Source organism: Rhinolophus sinicus, chromosome 15 (assembly GCF_057876585.1).
Source record: "Rhinolophus sinicus isolate RSI-liver-muscle chromosome 15, RSI-T2T, whole genome shotgun sequence".
Lineage (NCBI taxonomy): Eukaryota > Metazoa > Chordata > Mammalia > Chiroptera > Rhinolophidae > Rhinolophus > Rhinolophus sinicus.
This window is the reverse complement of record NC_142515.1, coordinates 123,015,979-123,041,370: the sequence shown is the minus strand read 5'-3', so window position 1 is coordinate 123,041,370 and position 25,392 is coordinate 123,015,979. Positions and strand designations below refer to the sequence as shown.

Sequence of the window (25,392 nt, the reverse complement as noted above, 5' to 3'; positions counted from 1 at the left end):
TATATGTAAGTCAAGCGCTCCAGGCCTGGGGGTTAGCAATATCCACAGGAAAGGGACATTAAGCAGCCCTCAAACTACATTTTGAATTGTTCAATAGATGTCAACATATAAAATCCCTTACTCTTTAAGACCAATTCAATTATTTTCATATTTGAATACTTCGTTATCATAAATATATATTCAGAGCCTTCCTGGTAACAAAACAGGATTAATATCGACCCTAGATTTGACTGTAGATTAAGTGTCTGAACAAAATATTACCTAGACAAAAGTATACAGTTTGGAAATTTATAGTGCACCACTTTAGAGTGAACGAAACTAAATCAAATGAGTGGGGAAAAATGTAAAATGGTGAAAAATCCTCTCATTCAATTAACTAAGGATAAGCTCCCTCAGATTTTTCACAACTAAGGATTCTTCTGAGGATACAAGTAGGCTAATTAAATAGGTACTTTTGTGCTTCTTAATTACTCTAATTTTGCCCAGAAAGATAAGACATGAAATTTAATAATTGTTCTATAGAAGCAAAGATATAAAATTGAAGAAACTAAAACACAGTTCCAACTTTACGAGACGAAATTAAGTTAGAAACAAGTCATTCACAGGTATGTATGTATAAGATAATTCTATGTACATTGTACTAAAGTAGAGCTCATTGGATGTAGGTGGAAGTATGATTTAAACATGATTCTTTAAACATTTAGGATTATTAATATATTTGTTAATTATATTGCCAATATGTAAAGTATAGAAAATTCTTTATAGGAAAAAGTAGGTTTGCAGCAAATCAGGCATGGTCAATAAGTAAGCTAAATATATAGAGAGCTACTAAATAGATTGAATACAATCTGTAATGGTGTCATTTATCAATCCAAGTCTAAAAATAAAAGAAGCCATACAAAACAATATTTACAAAAGAACTTTAAAAATAACTAATCAAGAACTTCACAAACTTCTTAAATATATAAATGAGAAGAGTTACCATTAATGTGGTTTATTAACTTTGTATAAATGTGGACCGCTGTGTTGAAATAATCTGAAATGTATTAAAAATGCCTCTACCTTATTAAAAGACATAGAAGCAACCTTTAACCCTTTCTCTTTGTCATCATTATAAATATCACATACTTAGTGCTTAACTGAATCCATCCAGCTATGTTTCTCTACTTCCAAACCTAGTGATACTTCTACCTACATCCTTACTATCATCCATTTCTTCTTTCCTAATCTTTGCACAGCTGTAACCTAAGGAGAACTGTATTGTGGTCCCCATATTAGTGCTAAGACGAGACACATCACCTTACAACCTTACATATGAATACTTTGTATTCAGAAAAAGTTTCTTTAAGTACCTAGCACAATGTCCCAAACATAGAAGAGTTCATTTCATATTTTTTATCGAGTGAATAAACAAATGTGTGGTCAGTAAGCAAATAAATAAGCTTGGTAGATGGGCATGCGGGTAAAATAAAATAACGGAATGGTAGCTGGAGAAAATCTTCCAGAGAACATGAGTGAGCATTTTGTAACCACAGATTTTGTGGAGAGGAACTGACTCGTTCTAAGACCACTGCTTGTCTAATTATATAACTGAATGAGTTGAGAAAAACATATAAAGTGTGTGTGGGCTGCATTTCTATACTATTGGCAGATAGTACATTCTAGAAGTGCCCATCATAATGGCATTGAACATGTTTAAGCATTTTCATTCCCACCTGAATACAAATCAGATTTCTGCAAAGGCCAATGGAGGCAGGCTCTTAGGGCAGTCAAACCTAACAAAGTTCTGTGTCATCAGTTTCTGTGTGAAACTTATTTGTTTTAATGACAGTAACTCCATTTTTTCTTGGCTTTTAATTTCGTTGCTTTATTATTGTTTAGCTATTCCCCATGAAAGATAGGGGTTTTGTTAAGGCAACCAAGAAATTCCTCTGAAGTCTCCTACTGAGGACTCCATTTTCTAAACCAAAGTTCTGCCTCTCCTGACACATTATTAAGTGCTACCTTATGTTTCTGCCCCCCAAAAGGCAACTATCAAAAAATGGAAAGCTACTCTAACATCCAGACATCCCTTTAATTGAAAAACATCCTTGCCATAAGAATGGCAGGGTCATTTTAGTGGATCTCTCACTAATGTAGTGTTTGGGGCAAACTGCCTAGTGGGAAAACATTCAATTTAGTGGCTAATGAGGAATCTACTTTAAAACAACTCCTGAAGGAAAACTTAAAAAAGAAAAGTTAAAGTTGAGTTTGTTTTCTCTTCCCATGGCAAAACAACCACAATCACTTACTATAATCGACTCTAATTCATGTCTGAGTTCCATAACTCTTACGAATTTTAGAGGGGAAAAAGTACTTAATTTTCAACAAGGAGATCCTCTTAACCTGTTCTACTTTTTCCTACTCTCCATAGTACTTTTCGCTTTGTAGCATACTGGATTATTTACTTAAAACATTCATTTGTTAAGATGTTCGTTCGTGTCCTTTGGCACATGGTACATGTTAGGTGCTTAATATGTATTTTTTTGAATGAACAAATGAATTAATCAATCAACCAACATTTATTGTCATTTTTCATTTCAAGTATAAATTACATAGAACATTACAAGTTATTAGCTTCAGGGGTCCCTATATTTAATAAATGTGAGTTCATTAATGTAAAGGGTCTGAAATCTAAATTACCGTACAGGTGTACGCAAGCACGACCTAAATAAATGATTTCTCCCCGCCCTCTGCCCCTAATCAAATATGCAAAGTGAGTCAGCTGCACTTATTTTGCAATATCCAAATCTTGAAGATGTTTATTATTTTTTTTATTATTATTATTAAACCTAAGCAACAGTAGCGAGAGGGATTGATATCTCAACTAACATATTTTTAAAAACTTTTTTAGAGTGACATATCTGGGAATACGGTAGCTCTAAGCATAATATTTATTTCCAGAGAAAAGATACTCAAACTTAACTTGCAATTTGACTCAGAAGCTATCTAGGAGAGTAAATCATTCAAAAATAGAGAGAATGTAACTTGGGGCCCATTGCATTTCTGGAATCCAAAATGGAGACTTTGGGTTGGTCTCCTATTTTAACAGATTTTCGTGATTTCACTTTATTGTTAAAACACATTTAGCTAACGTCTCTTTTCATTTCTACAGGTTTCTGCCCATTTTACATGCCAAATGCTTAAGAGTGTTCAAACTTCTGAATGCTGGAGGACTACATCTAATCAAAAAACAATAAAATGGATTAGAAAGTACTGAAGAAACCTTCAAGTTTAGAGAACGTATCTTACTGTCCTTGAAAAAGAGCAGGAAGAACTATCTGAAGAAATAGTTTCTATCTGAATTTCTTTAAGTCTTCTTATTTCCTGTTAGAATTAATAATGCTTATGTATCAGCTTGAAAGAATCAAGTGAGCCTAAAACAATTGGCCAGCATTAATATGAGCATTTGCAAGCATGCATAACTATTTGAAAATTATAAGCCAAGAATTGCAAAGTAATTGAGTGCATTAAAATGAATAAACGAATTATGATGGGGAAGATGACAAACCCAGCAAACAAACATATAAAAGCCCACCCTGGAGAAAAACATAACCACAAAGTAAGTACTGCTTACTTATCAGGAGTAGTATCCTGTAATGTCAGCCCTACCCTGATAATTACTGAATCTACTCGGTTCTCAATTTTATCCTCTATATGTGGAATTTGGGTTAGATCAAAGGATTTAAGTTAAAAGGGAAGGGGGTATGGTATTTCACAAAGTTCAATATGCAACAAAACAACAGGAAAACTGCAGAGCACCAGAGCTGGATCCGCTTGCCTCTAGGGCTCTCACTCCCACTCTCCCTGCCCCCCGCCCCCAACTCCTGTACCCTCAGATGTCTCTAAATAACCTTCGAGAGACCTCTGGATGCACTCTGTGAAAGCCTGTGGGAGGAATGGAGTCATTGGACCACCGTAATGTCTAAAGTCCTTTTCCTCCATGAGATGCCACACTATGGCTATTGATCATCAATTTAAGGTTTATTCTGTTCTCTGTATCACTTATAATTTTATTATCATCTTCATGAATATAATGCTTTCACAGTGGATATCAGGCATAAAGAATAGCAATGTTGCACTTAACATTCTCAAAGATAGCTATCACACCTCAGGATAAATCAAGAAAGTACTGCATTTTACAACCTAGCAACCAAAGCTCATTTGATTGTAACTTTTAAAACAGAAAATCTGGAAAGACAGAATAAAAATGACTGTCACTGGTTTAAGATGTAACTCTAAGAATCCTTTCAGCTTTAAAATTCTAAGTTTAATATTAAATTAACTGGTCAGTGAATATTATACCCTTTCTAACATATCTTTGTTTAATAACATTTAAAAAAATGAAACTTCTTAACTATCTTTCAAAATAAACCTAGAATTTTAAATATCTCCCAAAAGCACTCTTTTACCTGACCAAGTTCATTTGATGGTTTTATAATAAAAACAAAAAAGGAGATGGCTAGAATGACCAAAAAAAAAAAAAAAAAAGCTTAAATATAATATTGTTAACCTATTGAAATATCTTCTATATACCTTCAATAAAACATGGAATTTAGTTGCATATACTGCCACCTATAATTCACTGAAATGTAACACATTCTTCTCAGAGAAAAAAATTCATAAATGTTCCAAAACTCAATAAAAATTCTGCAGGAAGAGAGTGACCATTATTGGTTTACAACAATCACCTCGTGGTAAAAAGATGTCCTTAAGTACCATCACCTTAATTTTCTTCTGTAGCCATTTTATTCATAATGATTACACTTAAAATACAACTAACATCAATAACATTTCTACCTTTATATCTAAAACTCTTTATATAGATAAAATGTAAGAGCATAGAAATAAAGTTTTTCTTGTTACAGTCCTTCTTTTAAACATAAAAATATTACATAAATTGTGAGAATGCTAGCTAAACTCAAACTACTAACTTGAAGCGGGAAGAAGAAGGGCACTTTTTAAAGGGGCATTCATTTTAAAACTGTAAACAAACTTTCCCATCTCAACATCGTTTAATTCTGACATGCTATTAAAAAGAATCATGATAAAGATCAAATATATTTTTAAATAAATAAATCATGTGTTCTAGTTTGAAATCTACTCATTCTTTGCCTTTCAGAGATAAATATGATCTCCTATATTTTCATTCTACAAAAAAATATAGTTCATCCGATAAGGAACTATATACTAATAGATGAAGAAATAATAAAAAAAAAAGTTTTACAAACATTCTAAGGTGAATTTCAGTAAGAAATAACCATAAAACAATCAGTTACTGAGTTTTCCAATCGGAAGAGTTTGTCAAAGCTTTCTGTACATGTTAGCAATAAATCTCACTGTTCATAAAAACACTCTCTACTTGCAATCTGAAATACAAATTTCTATTTAAGGACTCTACAACTGAAAAAAGCCTCTTCCTAGAGTTCGAGGATCTCAACACCACGAATTGGAATTTTTAAAATCCTATTAATGAGGAATAGATTGAAAGGCTAACAAACTTACTCCCCTCTCCTTCCTCACCAGTGTCAATGGGGACTCACGTTGCATTAACAGAGATCCAACAGTGTCAAGCCTAGATATCCTCTTACAGAATCTCCATCTGTCACCACCACCAGAAGCCTCAGTTGACAGGGGCTACACAGGAGTAGTCCCATGAGTGGGCCACTTGCATCATGGGAAAAGCTTCCCATTTCTACTGTCCCCCAAATATCTGTTGTGGGGGTTTGTTTGTTTGTCTTTCCTGCCTTTGGGAGTAGACCTGAACAGCGCAATGTTAAGCCCTTTTAAGAAACATACCTGTAATGAAGTACATAGTCCATATGTGAAAGGATTTCAATTTAAAATGGAACCAGAGGATAGGAAATAGAGAAAGAATCTCATGCATTTATTTGCACTCAGGAAATCCTAAACGACTGAGAAGCTGATCTCTGGAAATTGCTTGACGTACAGAAGACTGCAACTTTTTTCTTGACCAATGAATATCCACCAAGAAACTCTCCTCATCCTCAAGCCGATTAACCAAGGGCTGCAATTTTGGCTGGACCTCCCTCAACCTTTGCATTCCTTTCCCATAAATACAGCCCCCCCCCCAACCCTAAACAGATGCGCCTATAGCTCGCTACAATTTTCATTTCCAAATTGCAATTCCTCAGCTCTTCCCAAATAAACTCAATTTATGGCAATCTGAGCTTGCCTCAGTTTATCTCTTTACTTAGGTTGATGGATACTATTATAGATCTAGTTATTACATAGTTTTATATTTTTAATTAATATTCAAATCCATGTAGAATTCATTTTTGTATAGTGTGTGAAAATGGAAACTAAACCTTTCCTTTCATAACAGACATGGGAGTTTTCCATTGTAAACCAAGTAAACTTCTACATATAGTATCATCTGGCTGTGACCTACATTGTTTCACTGATATTCTTATATTTTCTTATACCAAAAATATAGTTTTAGTTACTATGCCTTTTTTTCTTATGTGTGTATGTGTACGTACTTTACATTTATACTTAAACCCTTTCATTCTGGCCAATTAATCTTGGCTTTACTAGCCAATGAAGAGCTTCACAGATTACTCTTAATCCTGCATGCATAAAATAATTACTATCCTAATTACAGAATTAAGTGTTTCGAAACTCTATAATATCTAAACCACAAATAATATGGACATGTCAGTTATGGAATAAGAAAGCTAGAGAATAAGAAAAGAAAAAAGAAAATATACTGTAGAGACCAACAGCCCTTTTACTGGACTGATATGCCTCCATTTTGAAGACAGAAGAACTGAGAACAAGAAGCAAAACAGTGTCTACTCTGGTTTGAAATTCAGGATATTACTTTGAATCGACCATGTCGATCAACTTTTCTTTTCAACTTAACCCACAAACATACTTCTACATTTTCTCTCCTGATTCTACCTAAGGCAGCAAACATCCTATCATCTCAGACACATTTACTCTTAACATCTAATATTCTATTCAGAGGACTCCTTCCTTACTTGTCATTGTGACCTTATAAAAGGAATAAAACAATTCAGAATTCTGGCCATTGTACAGTTGGACCTTGAACAACACAGGTTTGAACTGCAAGGGTCCACTTGTATTTTTCAATAAATACACAGTAGGCCTTCCATATCCCTGGGTTCACATCCACAGATTCAGCCACCTGGGGTGGCCGGGAATCCTTGGACACACTGCTCTATGACATTTTATATAAGGAACTTGAGCATCTGCGGATTGTAGTATGTGCGTGGGTCCTGGAACCAATTCCCCCTGGATACTGAGGAATGACTGTATTTACTTTATTCATATTCATACAGTCATCATAGCATATAGGATATAAAACTAAAATTAGAAAACAAAGCACATCATGAGATGATAGATCACTTTTGAGTAGTAGTATTTGGAGAGAGAAGGAATGCATTTCACTAGTTGTAAGTGAGCGATAAACAGTTTGTAACACACTTGTAATGTGCAGTGGATTTTCCATCTTAGGTAAGCATTCTTTGAAATAACCAACTTAAAAAGACATTTCTCAAATACATAGCTTTGAGAATTTCAAATTCCACTGAAAACATAGCTTGTGGAATTGAGTATAATTCTTGAGTATAATTTAATATAATTCTTAAAAGGTAGAAATAATTTTTAAGATGAGTAATAGGAAGCTATAAAGGTCAAGCATTCATTCATTTGGTCAGTACATCTTTATTATGTACTGGTTATGCAGCCAACAAATTCATCAAACATGTGACAAACATTCAGCTGAATGTTTATAGATTCCTTGGGTTTAAGCAATACTTCTCTCTCTAATCCTGTCCAGCAGAATACAAATATGCTCTTGTTAAATTGGATACTGTTTAGGTATCTGACCTGACAAGTTTAAAAAAATGTGTTAAGAAAATCAGCAATCAGCATTCTAGCATTAAATTAGCAGCTGCAACCAAGGTTCTCAAACAGATATGCTTCTTCATTAAAAGCAATAATAGTAGGTTTTATCATAATCCTGAGGATGAGCATTAGCTATTAGCTCAAGCCATAGCAAAAGCATTGTTCAGGTGTGAATGCTGAGTGAGGATCTTACCCATCTCTGCTGTCCTTAAATTTGTCCAAGTTCTTGTGGGTGGGGATGGGGAGACAAAAACCCAATGAAATAAAATTGAGGCCACCTGGCATCACAGATTTAAGGATCTGGGTTCAAAGTCAGGCTACTACCCCATGATGGAATGGATTCATTTACTGTTTTTATGGTTCCTAAAGAAAAGCTTTTTGCTATCACTGCCTTCACTCCCATACTGTGCAAGTCCCTTTAACCTGCTTCACATATTTCCTTCTACTAATCTCTGTCACTGTTGCCTTAAAGTCATAACAAAAACTATCCTTCTCTATAAATTTTTGCTCAATTAATTTTATTCTAGTCTCTACTCCCCAGGCCCTCAGCATTCACAGTCATTATGTGTTTTATCTTTTTTCACACTGCTTAATGAAGTTATTTAAACCTTTCTATGCATATTCCTTATCAATTTGACTGTGAATTCTTGAGAAATATATCTATGATTTACATTTATTTTCCACTCTTTCAGTATTTCTATGGCTGTGCTCCTAGCACACTAGCACCGATGCATGCTTTTACTTCGAAAATTATAAGAAATTACTAAAGAGAATATTAATAACAGCAATGCAAGGCAGAAAAATGGAAAGGAGGAGAATGTTGAAAAGAAAGTCAAATGTAATTGAGGTCTGAGGCTCAGATTTGATCATTCTAATAAATACATCCTATTTTAAGGGACTGATTTTCACCAATTTGTTTTTAATTTTGAGAATTTTAGTACCCATAATCATGAATAGAGTAGTAGGTATTAAGACTTTACATCAAGAGATTGGAAGAAATATTAAGTGAATCTATCAAACAAGAGTCCTTTAATCCTAAAATTTTGGTAAACATAGAAATAGGAAACAGTATTCTACAATGTAAGAGTCTGTTCTTACCAAAATGACTTTAAAAATCTATCTACATATCAGTTTTTTCAAATAAATTTAAATTTACAGAAAATTTAAACTTATCTGGATGAAAGCAAATAAAAGTGTTAAAACATGATTGTGAAAAATCTCATTATTGATTTTTATGATCTGAAAGCTTAATTAAAATGTAGTTAATAGAGTCTTCATTTATTATCTGTATCATCTTCAAAATTATAATTTTCTGCAAAATAGGGACAATGTAAAACTGTTTTGTACTTCAAAGAAAATGCCTTAGCTTCTATTTCATAAAGGAAATAAAACCACCAGGAAAATCAATGTCAATTATTATGAATAAATATGTTATTTAAGAACTAACTCACTCAACACACCATGCTATAATAATAGTTAGCATTTACTGAGAGTCTACTATGGGCTAAAAGTTGCATGTATATCAGTTTGAGTTCCACAATTACACAACAAGGTCAATATATCATTATACTTTAACAGATGTTAAGAATGTTTGATCCACTTCGACAGAGTTTCAAAGGAGTTAAGTAATTTGGCCAAGTTCAAATATTTGAGAAGCAGGGATTTGAGCCTAATTGGGTTTAATTCTCAAGTTTATGTCTTTATAAGTTATTGTATCAGTCCCTGCAACAGTTGGGGGCCTTCAGAAACGAGTAAGATATAAAGCTACACTGTAGGGCCCACATAACACATACTCTGATTTACTAGATATAATGTACTGCTAAAAGAAATATATTTTTCTTCTGTCCGTACCTATTACCAAAATAATAATACACATTTTACTTACAGTAGGTAAATAAGATTTCATAGTCATCTTCCTTTGATTATTTCTTTGCATATTTAAAATTGTTTTTAAGTTATTTCTTTCCATGTGTTCCTGGCACAATATCATCAAATAAATTTAACAGTTTAGTTTTCAGAAATTTCAAATGAAACAATCTTTTCTGAACTACACTGAAGAAATTAGTACAAAATGATGATTGAAACTCAGCCTAACGAAAGTTTCCCTTTTAAAGATCAGATCAGAAATACATGCAAAATGGACATTAATATTTGCATTGTATAAAATGTCTATACTTCGTGTTTTTCCTAGCTTTTAACCTCTGATGAACTAAGTGAACAAGGCAATACTTCTGGGACCACTAATCAACATAGCGTTTTTCACGAATGGCTGAAGCAGAGGTGCCTTCCTTTAGGTAGGACATGTTTGTTTTATCAATTTCCATTTTCAGTCATTAAAATGTTTGATTGCCATGTTAGGCAGTTCTGCATGAGAAAGAGATGGCTGCTTATAATCTCATTCACTTGTAAGAGAACATACTCAAGCTTTGGTTTAAAAAAAAACAAAAAACACACCTCAGCTATATTTATGAATTCCTCCAAAACTAAAGCAAATGATGTACTAGCCTTTTTGACCAGGATGAAACAAGAACTCCTGTCAGTATACAAGCTGGATAAACACCATCTCTAAATTAATTCATTTTTTGCTTTGCTTCCTAAGTAAATGCAGCTCAGGTACACCAGAGAAACACGGTGTAGTACAATGAGCCTCTACATGAGCATCAAAAGGACTGAATATGAATTTTGTGTTAATTTAGTGAGTTGCTTAAATTCCAAACAATGGTAGTATCGTTATCTATAATGTTGCAATGATAATACCTATAGACATGGGGGAAAATATTATAACTTATGTAAAAATGCTTGGCACACACTGGCTGTTTGAAACCATTAGTCACTTTTACCAAAAAGAAAAAGAAAAGAAAAGAAATTTCCATCAAATAACACATTTTACAGTATAGCATTTCAAGACCATCTAAATAAAACATCATGGAAATCAAGTTTCTTATACAAAGAGTTATACTGATCAGGCAGCCAAACTTAGAGAAAAGCATTTATTTATTTGTTTTTTTAATTGAAGTGTCTACTTAAGTTCTGTTTACTATTGTAATTCTCATGTAATTTTAATTACTAATGCAATTCTAAAGTTATGTTTTCTATTCTTTCCATGGTGTCTATTTCTAATAACGTTTTCAAACTGTTCAGAAAAATAACACTATAATCTGTAACCCTCATCACAATCTGGGAAATCTCATTCTGCATTTATAAAGTCGATGGGCTTCCCCTCAAGAAAACAATTTATACTTGCCAGACAAACACTAGTATAATGCCGACTGTATCACTGTCAAATAAGAAACAAACCCACTGGGGATGAAAAAAGAGGTTTCTAGACCCTTTTTCTCTCACTTTTATAAACTTAATCAGGCTTACTATAAATTTTTTAAATTGTTCTACATCGACCTTAATGTGTAAAAGCTTCCTTTCTACCTCTGGGCCCCATCAGTAAAACTCACACATCATCCTGTTAGCAAAGCAACTGGCTTTTTCAACTTGATGTCTTGTAGTTCTTATTTACAAACCTAATCACACCATTGATTTCAGTAATCTTTCAGTAAAGGTGATTATTAATGCTGTCAAAAGCAGAAGCTGGGATTCAATACTTTTTCTTTTTCTTTTTCTTTTTTCTTTTTTTAATAAACCTGGATAATTAAGATTAAGTCTAATAATGCGACTCCAGAGGCCTCTGGGTAATTAGAAGTTTCCTGTAATGGAACAAAGATACTGTCCTCACTTAAAATTGTATACACACTCCAAAATACTTACTTATATAAGACACAGATGGTTAAATAAAAATGTTAGGAGTAGCCACTCATAATAACACAGAGGTAACTAGATTTTTTAAAAAAATGTTCAGACTCAAAAAACAAGCACCACATAAAATTTTATCTAATTGATTTTTCTTCTGTAATTTAAGACAGCCATAAGATCTATTTTGTCTACTAAAGCCAAAAAAAAAAAAAAAAAGTAAACGTATGACCTTTTTACTAACTCAGGTGTGTCTCTAACACACTAAGGAATTGAACAATGTTCTGGAAAAAAGAAGTCGGATAAAACAAATAAAGAGACATTTTGGAGAAATCAGATGTTTCAATATCCAAAGCAATGAAAGAAAAGGGTAGGATGAGGTAAAGCATTTTGATTTTCAGAAAAAGAGGTCATGATGTACTAAAGATGGTGATTTTTAATCAGATCTATTTATTTGCATTCTGAAGGAAGGTGAGGAACAAAACATAAATTTCCAAAGAACTATTTATTTATCACTAAAAGACACAACATGCGAAGGAGCTAACAAGAATGTCAGTATACTCAATGTTCATCACCGTCACCCACCCATAACCAGGGAAAACACATGTATTTGGAAGCAGTATCAACACCATTGCCTAGTTTAAAAATATTCCTGGACCTCGTATCGATCAATATCTCTTATAGAAAGGATGAGAGGACAACATCTGAACTAAAACAGTACTATCAGAAAATGAGACCATGAGCATTAGGATGTATAATTCATGTTGCTTTCATTTGCTCAGACCACTGTAAAAATCCATAAATCATTTTCTTGTTCATGTATTGCTTAAGTGCAATTTGTCATTTTGCATTAGAGGGCTGCTTCAGCTCATCAGTGCTTTTAATTCACTGTTTAGAGTTTAACAAAATGCTGGCCCTGTCTGATCACTGAAAAGACACTGAAATGTGAAGCCACACCGATATTAACTAGGTTAAAAAAAACAGAACATTTCTACTTTGAATATCAAGTAATGCTTAATGGAATATCTAGCAGTCAAAGTCCCAAAAACAGGAATTGGTTTGTTCTCTGTTGTGTTCAAAGCATTAAAATACAGCAACTAAAGAGTTACCTGAATGGTTATCATAGCATAGGCTATAAGTGTTTTTCTCGAAATTCTAGTCAGCATTCATTCTTTACTATAGGCAAAGGCTAACACAGCGTCTATGGCATTGGCTCCAAAGCCTTGCCTTCCCACCTCTTAAGTTAGGTTACACTGCTACAAATAAACCTATTGCATGGTTACCCTGAAGAGATGTAATGCAGTCCAAGTCCTCTGTGTTAGTTCTCTGAACTCTCCTTGCTGGGAATGACAGGTGCCAGGACCATCTAGCTCAATCCGGGACGAGCCTGGCCTTTGAAAGACTCCTTATTGACAATTTTAATCTTTTGTCTTCCATTTCTTTAAAAAAAAAAAAAAAAAAGTCTTCTCAAAGCTCTGGGCACACTGCAATAATAAGAGGATTTAGAAACAAATTGCTTTCAAGTCAAGTTAAATCACTGCAAACATTCATTTATTCAAACGCTGGTTAAGAAACTTGTTTCCCACTGACCCCCACCCCTGCCTTTTCCAAAAAGGGCAGGGAAGAAAGCAACCCTGTTACCAAGTTTCAAGGTTTGTAGGTAGGTAGATAAAATGCATTTGTGGGATCCTTAGTGCGCCCTTATTTCTGCTGCACTGAGAGCCCAATGAAATAGAGGAATGTGTATTATCACGCTCATGAACCAACCGGGACTTTTTTGAAAATTGATTTTGATAATGTCCTTCTACATAGAAACTATCCCCCCTTCTGTTTTAAGACGCAATTTGTTCTGGCCCAGATGCTCTCCTGGAGGGGGCATGGGAGGGTAGAAGGTAAGATTTATGTTTGCTAGGGATTGTTTCTCCCTTCGGGTTCCAGTGAGGGGGTGTCCAGTGACACAGTATTAGACGATATTCTGCTTTTCAAAGAGGTCATCAACCCCACCTCCAAGGCTATTATTTATATACTCATTGTCTCAGTAAATTTTGGGGTCCACCAAAGGGACAGTAAACAAGAAAAAGGGAAGGGGGCTAAAATCTGCTTGATTGGCACAGCAAGAAAGAGAATAAGCCGGTTACACTTAGGCATTTTAAAAAGGCAAGTTTAAAGTGTAGTGTTTTTTTTTTGTTTTTTTTTGTTTTTTTTGTTTTGTTTTTTGTGGGTGACTGGGTGGGGCTGTTTAATGGTTCCAGGTTTACCAATATCTGAATCTTGGCTTCCAAAAAAATGCTCCTGCAATTGCCCTTGGCTGGAGCCGTCAGGAGGAAAGCAGAAGGCCGAGATCTGGTCTGTTCTCCCCAGCAGAATACACAGTCATCATCCCCCAGAACCGAGGCGCCTCAGAGACTGCATGTCAGAGAGGCAAGACCTTTAAAGGACCCGGACCAGCGTTGCCGGCGCGGACACAGGCCTCTGCGACCCAAGAAATCCTGCAGAGCCCCCAACAGGCGAGCCCAGCCGAACCAGAGCTCCAAGCAAAATTCTCGGGCTTGCTCTACGCGGCTTTCGCCGCTAGGAGGCGCCTGTAACCCACGTTTGCCGAGCTCTTTCAAACACAACCGCTACAAAAAAAAACAAAACAACACACACAAAAAAAAAACATAAAACAACTCAAGTGTTACAGTGGCTGCAGTGATTATTTACAGGCAAATCTGGCCATCTCTCCACGTCCTCATCTCTACCTCTGGAAGCTCTCTGGCTCTCAACGAATGCCCCAATTCTTCTCCAATTTCATGTGCATTTTGAGAGCACAAACCTCTTCCCCGATTTCTGGATCTGCATTGTCATTCAGCCGCATGGCTCTCACACGCAAACACGCACGCACACGCGCGCGCGCACACACACACAAGTGTTTCCATACGTACAAATGAAAACATCAGAAAATTACCGTCATTTAAAAAATGTTCTAGGATTCTGATGAGTCAGCTTGAAGACCTCAACACATGTCATTTCAATCCTGCAGATCTAAAGAAAAAGAAAGGGGGGAGGGGTAGAAAGTACAGATGCAATGCTGTATTAATATTCAGATACACTATAATCTCCTTTTCATTGATCCACAGGTCCTTTTATAAAGTGTCATTGCATTCTCAGTCGCAGACGTGACGGTAAAACCATTTTAACCGCAGCGTTTTTCGCTTGGCTTTAGCCAGTCATCAATTTACTGCAGCTGGGAAAGGATTAGCCATTTTTGCTGGCATCCTTTCCCTCTAACCGCTCAAAGGCAGGACCCATCACCGTGAAAGAGCGGGGGTGGGGGCCGGGCAAGGCAGAAGGCACGCACTGGCGGGACTGGCGCAATCACGCCTCTGGACACTTGCCCTCCATAATTCCCTGCCAGGAGGGAACGGCAACTTACCTCGGGGTGGGCTGAACGACTCTCCTTTTCCCGAAGGTTGTGGTGGTGTTACTCTGGGGTCATTCATTACCAGGGCGCCAAAAGGGACCTTCCTATCTTGGCTTCAGAAGGAGACTGAACAGGGGCTGCTTTCGCGAATCAACAGCCCTCTACCGCCCATTAATTAATATAAAACTGTTTTGAAAATCTTTTCTTAGAGAATTGGCATGCAATCCTCTCTAGCATTGAAGAGTTCTAGCTGCATTTTTAACTTCATAGGAACTGGGTGCTTGGAGGCGCCGTTTTTCCCCGCGCCTAGCGAGTGGGCACTCAGAGCTGGTCAAGCGCATCCTTCGGGACCCCGGGGTCCGGGAGGGGGTCCGTTGGGACTTACACAGACCTGTGCGTCTGGACAGGGAGGATGGATGAGAGCACCGTGAATGTGCCAGCGCGTTCGCCGACACCCGCAGCGGCACACACTGGGGCTGGTTGGGCGGCTCCAGCCCCCTCCCCGACCCACCCACGCCCGAGTGCGCGGCCGTCGGACTGTCCTCCTTCAGCGAGTGTGCCCCAAGCTGAGCAAGAATCGGTGCCTGGGTCTAACACGGAGGCGGGAGCAGAGGGAATCTCCAATTGTCAGGGAAAAAGCAGGCAACAGCCTGAGCGCGCAGCTGCTGCGCAGAACTTGGCCGAGCGAGGCGCAGGGATATCGGAGGTGCCCTTACAACGCTCGGCGGTGCTAGATGCTCCGCGCCAGCGAATCGAGCGTGAGGCTGGCGGGCTCTCGGCAGAGCTCGATGAAATAGGCTCCTCAGTTATGGCTCAAAGCGCTCATAGCTCAAAGTCCCCAAGCGAATTAATCTACGTGGTAAGAATACTGTGGGTCTACAATTAGGACGGGAAAAGGCAACTCTAAAGAGTCCGCATATCATAGAAGCGGCCAGCCCCTCACCCCTCGGCGTGAATCCCACCTCCGCCCCACACTCAACGGCTTTACTCCTGCTCCCACGCCCCCGCGGACCCTCACGCCTAGTTCCACACGGGCCATATTACATCCGTTTTTTAAATGTCCTGACAGTCTCTGCCAGAGCTCCTTAATCAGGTAACCCGTGCCAATTAATAGCCCCTCTGCAACTTTTTCCCGTTCTCGGGGATTCATTTCCACGATCAGTGGCAAGGAAAATACCTTAAAGGAAAAAGAATGTTAGCGTCATTGGAAACCCCGTTCCTGAGAGAGGATACCGCTGCTACTGTTGCTATTATGGTTTCGCATTTGCTTATACAAACAGGGGAACCTCTCTATTCCCTTTCCATTACCTGCGGCTGGGGACTGGGAACTTTCCGCGGCAGAGTCCCCAGCTAGCGCCTCGGGACCTGCGGGGCTGTTCTCTGCCTCCCTCACACTCACACTCACAGCGACCGCCCGGGCGCGGGTTCTATCACGCCCCACCCGGCTGCCAGGTGACGCAGCTATTTGACGGCCAGGTCGGCCAATTAGCAGTGGCTCAGTGGGTGGTGCTCCTCAGTGATTGGTTGGCAGAATTAGGGCGCTGCGCAAAAACAGAGAAGCGTTGCGCTCGGAGCTCAGAAACTGCCAGCCGAGATCACAGGCTCTAAGGCTGAGGCAGGAGGAGGGAAGAACTGGAAGGAAGAGAGACTGGTTAGAGGGAAAGAGGCTTGGGAAGCAAACAGCAGAAAAGAAACTGCTCATCACACTAACAGAGAGTCAAATGACGGTGGAGATGAGGACAGAGAAAGACAAGACTAAGAAAGCCAAAAAATACAAATAGAGCGAAAAAGGAAAAAAAAAAAAAATGCCAAGAAGAACATCCATCGGGAGAAATGAAGAGAATGAAAGTTTTATGCTGCAGAGCCGTACTATGCTTTTCCGGCACAAAATTCTCTCGCTGTTTTTAAGCCCGTTTGCATTTGCCCGCCGTTGACATTAAGAGGCATGTTCAGCGGTGCTCGCAGCATCTCCTTTTCCTTCTCCTCTTCCTCCTCATCTTCCTCCTCCTTCTTTCCCTCCTCCTCCTTCTCCTCCCATCAGCAAGAAGACAAACCGAGGACAGTCTTGAAATACCGAAATTTCCTCCTCGGGATTTGCCAGCGCCGCGTTGCGCCAAGACTGTCGGAATAAAGGACGCTGACTATTGTATTATTATTTTATTAATTGGTCAGTGGGAAGATTACAGATGAGGAAAGGGGACGCCTGTCACCCTTCCTGCGCTAAGATTGAAAAATGAGGCTGAATTGCGGAAAGCCTTAAAATGAAGCAAAAGGAATAAGATTTTTAAGGACAGAAAGCCACAGGAGCCCCCTCCCCCCCACTTAGCTCACTTTTGTTTGTGTGTATGTGTGTGCGTGTCTGTGTGTGTGTGTGTTTTCCTTGTGGTGGGGGAGGTGATTGGGTAGCTGACTGGCTGCGGGAAGCTGCTTCCTTTCCCTTTGGAGATGATTGTGCTATTATTCTTTGCCTTGCTCTGGATGGTGGAAGGAGTCTTTTCTCAGCTTCACTACACGGTGCAGGAGGAGCAGGAACATGGCACTTTCGTGGGGAATATTGCTGAAGATCTGGGCTTGGACATTACAAAACTTTCGGCTCGCAGGTTTCAAACGGTGCCCAACTCGCGGACCCCATATTTGGACCTCAACCTGGAGACCGGTGTGCTGTACGTGAACGAGAAGATCGACCGCGAGCAAATCTGCAAGCAGAGCCCCTCCTGCGTCCTGCACCTGGAGGTCTTCCTGGAGAACCCTTTGGAGCTGTTCAGGGTGGAGATCGAGGTGTTGGACATCAATGACAACCCCCCTTCCTTCCCGGAGCCGGATCTGACTGTGGAGATCTCTGAGAGCGCCACACCTGGCACCCGCTTCCCCTTGGAGAGCGCATTCGACCCAGACGTGGGCACCAACTCCTTGCGCGACTACGAGATCACCCCCAACAGCTACTTCTCCCTGGACGTGCAGACCCAGGGGGATGGCAACCGATTTGCCGAGCTGGTGCTGGAGAAGCCGCTGGACCGAGAGCAGCAAGCGGTGCACCGCTACGTGCTGACCGCGGTGGACGGGGGAGGAGGGGGAGGAGGAGGCGAAGGAGGAGGCGGCGGTGGGGGAGGGGTCCTGCCCCCCCAGCAGCAGCGCACCGGCACGGCCCTACTCACCATCCGAGTGCTGGACTCCAACGACAACGTGCCCGCCTTCGACCAACCCGTCTACACTGTGTCCCTACCAGAGAACTCGCCGCCGGGCACGCTCGTGATCCAGCTCAACGCCACAGACCCAGATGAGGGCCAGAATGGCGAGGTCGTGTACTCCTTCAGCAGCCACATTTCGCCCCGGGCGCGGGAGCTGTTCGGACTGTCGCCGCGCACCGGTCGGCTGGAGGTGAGCGGCGAGCTGGACTATGAAGAGAGTCCGGTGTATCAAGTGTACGTACAAGCCAAGGACCTGGGCCCCAACGCCGTGCCCGCACACTGCAAGGTGCTCGTGCGAGTGCTGGATGCTAACGACAACGCGCCCGAGATCAGCTTCAGCACGGTGAAGGAGGCGGTGAGCGAGGGCGCGGCGCCCGGCACAGTGGTGGCTCTGTTCAGCGTGACCGACCGCGACTCAGAGGAGAATGGGCAGGTGCAGTGCGAGCTGCTAGGGGATGTGCCGTTCCGCCTCAAGTCTTCCTTCAAGAACTACTATACCATCGTGACCGAGGCCCCCCTGGACCGAGAGTCGGGGGACTCCTACACCCTGACTGTGGTGGCTCGGGACCGAGGCGAGCCGGCGCTCTCCACTAGTAAATCCATCCAGGTACAAGTGTCAGATGTGAACGACAACGCACCGCGGTTCAGCCAGCCGGTCTACGACGTGTATGTGACCGAGAACAACGTGCCCGGCGCCTATATCTACGCGGTGAGCGCCACTGACCGCGATGAGGGCGCCAACGCCCAGTTAGCCTACTCGATCCTCGAGTGCCAGATCCAGGGCATGAGCGTCTTCACTTACGTGTCCATCAACTCTGAGAACGGCTACTTGTACGCCCTGCGCTCCTTCGACTATGAGCAGCTCAAGGACTTCAGCTTTCAAGTGGAGGCCCGGGACGCCGGCAGCCCCCAGGCTCTGGCTGGTAATGCCACAGTCAACATCCTCATCGTGGACCAAAACGACAACGCCCCTGCCATCGTGGCGCCTCTGCCGGGGCGCAACGGGACTCCAGCGCGCGAGGTGCTGCCCCGCTCTGCGGAGCCGGGTTACCTGCTGACTCGTGTGGCCGCGGTGGACGCGGACGACGGTGAGAACGCCCGGCTCACTTACAGCATTGTGCGGGGCAACGAAATGAACCTCTTTCGCATGGACTGGCGAACCGGGGAGCTCCGCACGGCGCGCCGGGTGCCTGCCAAGCGCGACCCCCAGCGGCCTTACGAGCTGGTGATCGAGGTGCGCGACCACGGACAGCCGCCGCTGTCCTCCACCGCCACCCTGGTGGTGCAGCTGGTGGATGGCGCTGTCGAGCCCCAGGGCGGGGGCGGGGGTGGGGGCGGGGGGTCAGGGGAGCACCAACGCCCCAGCCGCTCAGGCAGCGGGGAGACCTCGCTGGACCTTACCCTCATCCTCATCATCGCGCTGGGTTCGGTGTCCTTTATCTTTCTGCTGGCCATGATCGTGTTGGCCGTGCGTTGCCAAAAAGAGAAGAAGCTCAACATCTACACGTGTCTGGCCAGCGATTGCTGCCTCTGCTGCTGCTGCTGCGGCGGTGGAGGCTCGACCTGCTGCGGCCGCCAAGCCCGGGCGCGCAAGAAGAAACTCAGCAAGTCCGACATCATGCTGGTGCAGAGCTCCAACGTACCCAGCAACCCGGCCCAAGTGCCGGTGGAGGAGTCCGGGAGCTTTGGCTCCCACCACCACAACCAGAATTACTGCTACCAGGTCTGCTTGACCCCTGAGTCCGCCAAGACCGACTTAATGTTCCTTAAGCCCTGCAGCCCTTCTCGGAGTACGGACACTGAGCACAACCCCTGCGGGGCCATAGTCACCGGCTACACAGACCAGCAGCCCGACATCATCTCCAACGGAAGCATTTTGTCCAACGAGGTAAGGCTGAAGCGAAAGGACCATCATCTCTCATCTCCTCCATCTGAGAGCCTCCTCTAGCCTGGCACTTGTATCTCTGGTGCACTGTATATTTATTTTTAGTATATTAGCTTATTTGTATCTTTGTAGGGGTAAGAATGGGGGGGTCACCCTCTCCCACCCCTTCCTGTGTAACCTAAACTTGTTGTTCCCAATTTTCTGCGCTCCACCCCTCCACTTTTATTTTCATTCCCTCCCCTTGGTGCTTTGCCACCTTGAACCTTCTTTCTTCCTTCTGGCATCTTTCCTTTAAAATTCTAATCCCTCTCAGTCCTTTCCTTTCTCAGAAATCTGGGAGTAAGGGGGCAAGTGGGCGGGGGGTAGAGGGACTTGCTGGCACTGGCAAAGGTCTTTTTCTCTTTGCATTTGTCCCAGGCGTTAATAAAGTTAATTGTTTTGCCCTGTTTATCGATGCTTTCAGTCGCGTGTAAAAGTAAGCTATAGATTGTTTAACTTTGCACAGTTGTCTAAACTCGAATGCATGTTGTAGTGAATGAGTTATCAGATCCGTGTCCTCTGAACTCGAGTTGCAGAAAAGCCTTCAGTTCTGCTCTGGACAGCGTTTACAGACGCTCTTGAAGTTGAAGGCCCACACAGTGTGAATTTGAATGAAGTTGTTTTGGCACAAACCCCTGTAAGCTTAAACTAAACGGAAGGCGTAAACAATTGTCTTAAATATATATTTTAGCTAATAATCACCTTCTTGCCACTGTGTTTGATAAATCATTGCTGTTGGCATTCTTCATCAAAGAATTTGGCTTGTCAGTTCTGATTTCTTCTTAAAAAATGGAGAAGTGGCAAAGTTGGAAGGAGGGAGGGAGAGGGAGAACAGAGTCGATTTATGTAAAAGAAAGTTTGGACCAGAAGAGGTGTGTGGGTGGTGGAGGCTGGGAGGAAGATGCAGAGGGTCTTTGGAGGGGGAAAGATTTTGGTGGAAGGATTATGAATTATTTTCTTGACAGGTTATTTTATTTATTTGAGTTTTAGATATTATTGATTTTCATGAATATTTGTACAGCTCATTTGTATCTTAAGCACATTTTGAAAATAAACAACAAAATAATTCCATAAAATATCCAAACTTTTTGCTTATTGAGCGTGCTGTTTTTCTTGTGTCAACCAGTATGCACCTAAACACCTTTTTTTTTGAGCCATTGAGAGAAAGACTGCAGAGTATAACTTTGTTGACTCCATTAGAGACGATAGTTTATGAGTCCCAGCTATGAGGTCACTTGCATTCTCTCCTTAAAAACACCCACACATTTAAAATTGGCCTTTTATTTCTGTAATGCTTTTTAACTTTTACTAAAAATCTAGAGTGAAGTGTCTTTCCATATCTCCCTGCCCTTACCCAGCAATCAGGCTGAGGTCTAAAGACAGCATGGAAATTCATAAAAATGTCCACAATTTCTTAAGCTAGAATTAGTTCCTAACCGTAGAAGCAGACTATTACTTAAACCCTTAGCATTCAAATGCTCTTGATTTATTTATTTTTTTTCTAGACTAAACACCAGAGAGCAGAGCTCAGCTATCTAGTTGACAGACCTCGCCGAGTTAACAGGTATGGACTCCTTTTTTTTTTTTTTTCCTTGCTTGGTGTATGGACAATTTTCTACCTAATAAAAGTAGGAATAAGGTATATAATTCAATATTAAAATATAACACATATAAAGTATTTCCAATTAAGGCAGGACATAAATACTAATTATGTTGGGTATACTAGATAATACATAGAAAAATATGGGTATATTTCATTTATATACAACTTAATATATTTGAATATATTGTCAGTTTACACTTCTACACTGCTTTTGATCATCTTCCTAACTGTTCCAGTTTATATATATATATATATATATATATATATATATATATATATATATGCATACATCTACTGTATACAAATTATATAAACACATACTTAGCTCCCATCCTAGAATGATACCTAAACTTTACATGCCTTCAGTCTCACACTGACTTGCCGATGCTCAATTTTAAAGAGTTAGGCTTAAGTTTATGAAAACGAGCTTCAAGCAGAAATAAAGCCAACTGAATCTGCAGCGCCATTGGTGACCATGTGGTGGCAGAAGAATGTTTCTGTGTTACTTCACCTTTTTTATTCTAATATTCACATTTTTGTACTTCTAGTTCTGCATTCCAGGAAGCCGACATAGTAAGCTCTAAGGACAGTGGTCATGGAGACAGTGAACAGGGAGATAGTGATCATGATGCCACCAACCGTGGCCAGTCAGCTGGTAAGTGTGATCAAAGGGCACTCTAAATGCTGATTTTTATAGTTATTTTTTATTTTTTCCCTACTAAATCTAGAAAGGGTAATGTCCTAGGTAACTTCTTTTGTAAATTTAATGTTGGTAGCTCTTTAGAAAGACAGTGTCACACTATATTAATAACTGTATACTCAACAGGATTATAAAAATTCAACGTTCCGTTGGAGAATTCAAGTTAGAAATTCCTTGTGGAATATGTTAGAATATGAAATATATGTTTTTTTTCTTCCTTACATCATGTTCTTTAATGGAATTATATCTCATGCAACATGTCATAGATCTCTCACCTGGGCCAGTCCCCTATCTTCAGTCAATAAAAGTATTATTAGACTTATTTATGGATGAGGTAACTGAAGATTAATAAAATTAATTGGCCTGTATAAGGTCACAAGAAGATGAGTGGAGGACTGGGGACGAAAATCCAAATTTCTTGCTTTCTAGAACAAGTCATTTTGCATGTCACCAAGTACTGAATGAGAGAAAAAATGGTGATTAAACGTCACAAGTAGTTTGAAACTAGGATTCTGAGTTCTGGGTTCTTAGGCTTCTGGACATTAGTAAACATTTGATAATGTATATTTTCTGAAGTATCCTAGGTTTCCTCCTATTTTCAACCAGAGTCCCTGACCTGTCAAAAAGTTGGACTCTGTATTTGTATGTGGGTTTAATGATAGTCACTGACGAGTTGTCACAGTGTGATACATATTTTTTATTTTATATACTTTACTTTTTTCTGTATAAATTTAACCTTCACAATTTATAGGATTCTGATAACTAATTGCTAATATGTAACGGAAACACTTAGAAATAAAACAAGGAAAATAATTTCATAAAGTTTGGGTTATCTTTCTGCTTCATTTGCACTTCAACTATAAAGGGTGCTTGTTGAATTTTTTTTCTTTTACTTTTTCTTTTCTGATTAAGTTTTGTGTTGATCTGACCCATAAGGAAATGGAAAGGCAAGTCAACTTTTGTAACTTCTAAAAATGTCTATCATTGGACCTTCTTGGGTTCAACTCCTTTTGCTTGAGATTTGACCTTTATTTTGGTTAATGACAAGCACAGAGTGAGAGGGTCCTTATTTTCAAGGTATTATTGGTCCTCGACAGCACCCATTCCTCAACACACTTGGTGGACCTCTGAATGGTGCTGAAGCAGTGTGTCAAAGGGCTGTCTACGCCCCATGGTCACCTGGCAGCAGTGGTTGCTGCAAGCCTATCACTGGGCTAATGTGTGCTGTGTCTGAGGCTGCCTTAGCCTTGGGAAAGAGGGGAAAGGCTGCTCAAGGGTCTCTTTATATTGCTGCAAGTCATTAATATGCAGACCTAATGAGACTTGAGAACTGCCAAGAATCCCCGGAGGTCCCTGCCCCTTGCGGGCCTTCACGCTAAGTGAACAGAGAATCTATTTAGTGTCTGGGAACCTGACAACAAACCAGATCTTGCCAGAAGTTTATATCTGAGTACAAAGTCCCTTTCATTTTTGGCCTATATATGGCATATGATTTATTGTTATTTTTAAGAAGCTGTACTTTCAGAATCATGCATTCTTATTGTTTTCTTGACATTTTTAGCTTAACAGTCAGCCTTTTAATACCTTTAAAGCAAAATACTTAATGTTAAGAAAAATTCTATTTACTGCTTGCTTCCTAGGATGCATTTTATTCTTTGCCCACTCCCCCACTTTGTTGTTGTTGTTGCTTTTTTTTTGTAGCACTCCAATCTCAATGAACATTTCAATTAGTTTAGTCCCTCAGACATAATGAGCTGTAATAACCTAACCGAATAAAGAGAAATGAATAAACATCTGCAAAAAGATCTAAATTTGGAAGATGGATGGGAATATGTTTTCACCGATGTGCCTTCCCAGTAGCTGTTTTATGTCACAGGCACTCCAGTGTTGCCATTTTGGTAATGTCTCTTTCAAGTTATTTGAGATGTCAAAGCATCAAAAGGAAAATTAAAATGCTAAATTGTTTCCTGGAAAACATTTTTTAAAAGTAAGGCAGTTTTTAGTTTTCTTGATCAAAATGGCAAGATGTTTTCCTATCTTTAAGTTTTTAAACATGTGAAAGCAGCATAGAATTTACAATCTATTGGTGTATTTCATTAGCAGTTGTAAGGCAGCCACTACATATCGGGCAAAAGAATAGCTGTTTTGGCATTGTGATAACTTGTACTAAGAAGTAATCACACCCTGTGTGCTGAATTGCAATCAAATGTAATATGTCTAACTTTATTACAAGAATGATTTTGAATGTTTTCTGTTTTTAAGCATAAAACCCTAAATGCAGAGAATTACAAAGCACTTACTTAATAATTTCTTTCCAGTCCATACTAGTGTTGTGTACTATAAACCTCACACCAAGTAGCTAGAATATTTTCTAAAAGTTAAGCCCATTTCAGGTAAACAAGTAAATCTGTTTTATTTCCTTGAAAAGCCAGGTATTAATGATCTTGCAATTTTGCAATATTCAGGAAATATTTATAGCACATTTTCAGGTTTAGGTATGAAAACATTTCATACTAATAAGCAAATCCCGCTTAGCTGGATTCTAAGTGGAAAGGGTTAGATTATCAAGGAAAAATAACACTGGAAAGATACAGTTTGTACTTTAGTTTGTACCTCATTCTATAATGCATTTTACACACGGTCTAACTTAGTGCTTCACCTGTTCAAGCTTCCTAACTTTTTCTTTACTCTCACTCTCTTTTTCTATGTTAGCATTACTTTGTATGCATTTATTTAGATATGCCATCTATTTATTCTTCTATGAATAGTTTTCTTTTTTGTTCCCCCTCCCCTTGCTTTTCCCCTTTCTAAGCCATTTGCAGTCAGCAATCTTGTTCATAGAAGGGCTTTAAATACGGAGGCAGCTGCACAGAGAATCACATAAGCTTTTTCAGTTTTCCA

At 39.9% G+C, this 25,392-nt stretch overlaps 1 protein-coding gene and 1 long non-coding RNA gene across 11 annotated transcripts in view; one reads left to right on the top strand and one right to left on the bottom strand.

Annotated features, from left to right (window-relative positions):
• The window catches only part of LOC109456613 (uncharacterized), a 311,202-nt gene extending 294,647 nt beyond the window's left edge, over positions 1-16,555 (bottom strand). For 6 of the 8 annotated variants that reach the window (XR_016019085.1, XR_016019083.1, XR_012498221.2 and 3 more), the window contains exons 1-3: positions 16,385-16,555; positions 14,621-14,697; positions 12,957-13,112 (exon numbers count right to left, since the gene is read on the bottom strand). This is a non-coding gene — a long non-coding RNA (uncharacterized LOC109456613). Of the gene's footprint in view, positions 1-12,956; positions 13,158-14,620; positions 14,698-15,088; positions 16,363-16,384 lie in introns of those variants that run through there. The other 2 variants (XR_016019087.1, XR_016019084.1) reach the window with 2 other exon arrangements.
• A 109-nt stretch (positions 16,556-16,664) lies between these two features.
• Positions 16,665-25,392, top strand: part of PCDH10 (protocadherin 10) — a 54,261-nt gene continuing 45,533 nt past the window's right edge. For 2 of the 3 annotated variants that reach the window (XM_088792610.1, XM_088792611.1), the window contains exons 1-3: positions 16,665-20,152; positions 21,694-21,752; positions 22,340-22,446. In XM_088792610.1, the coding sequence (XP_088648736.1) occupies positions 17,522-20,152; positions 21,694-21,752; positions 22,340-22,446 (2,797 nt within the window). In that variant the 5' untranslated portion in view covers positions 16,665-17,521. The remainder of the gene's footprint in view (positions 20,153-21,693; positions 21,753-22,339; positions 22,447-25,392) is intronic. The other variant, XM_019749027.3, reaches the window with a different exon arrangement.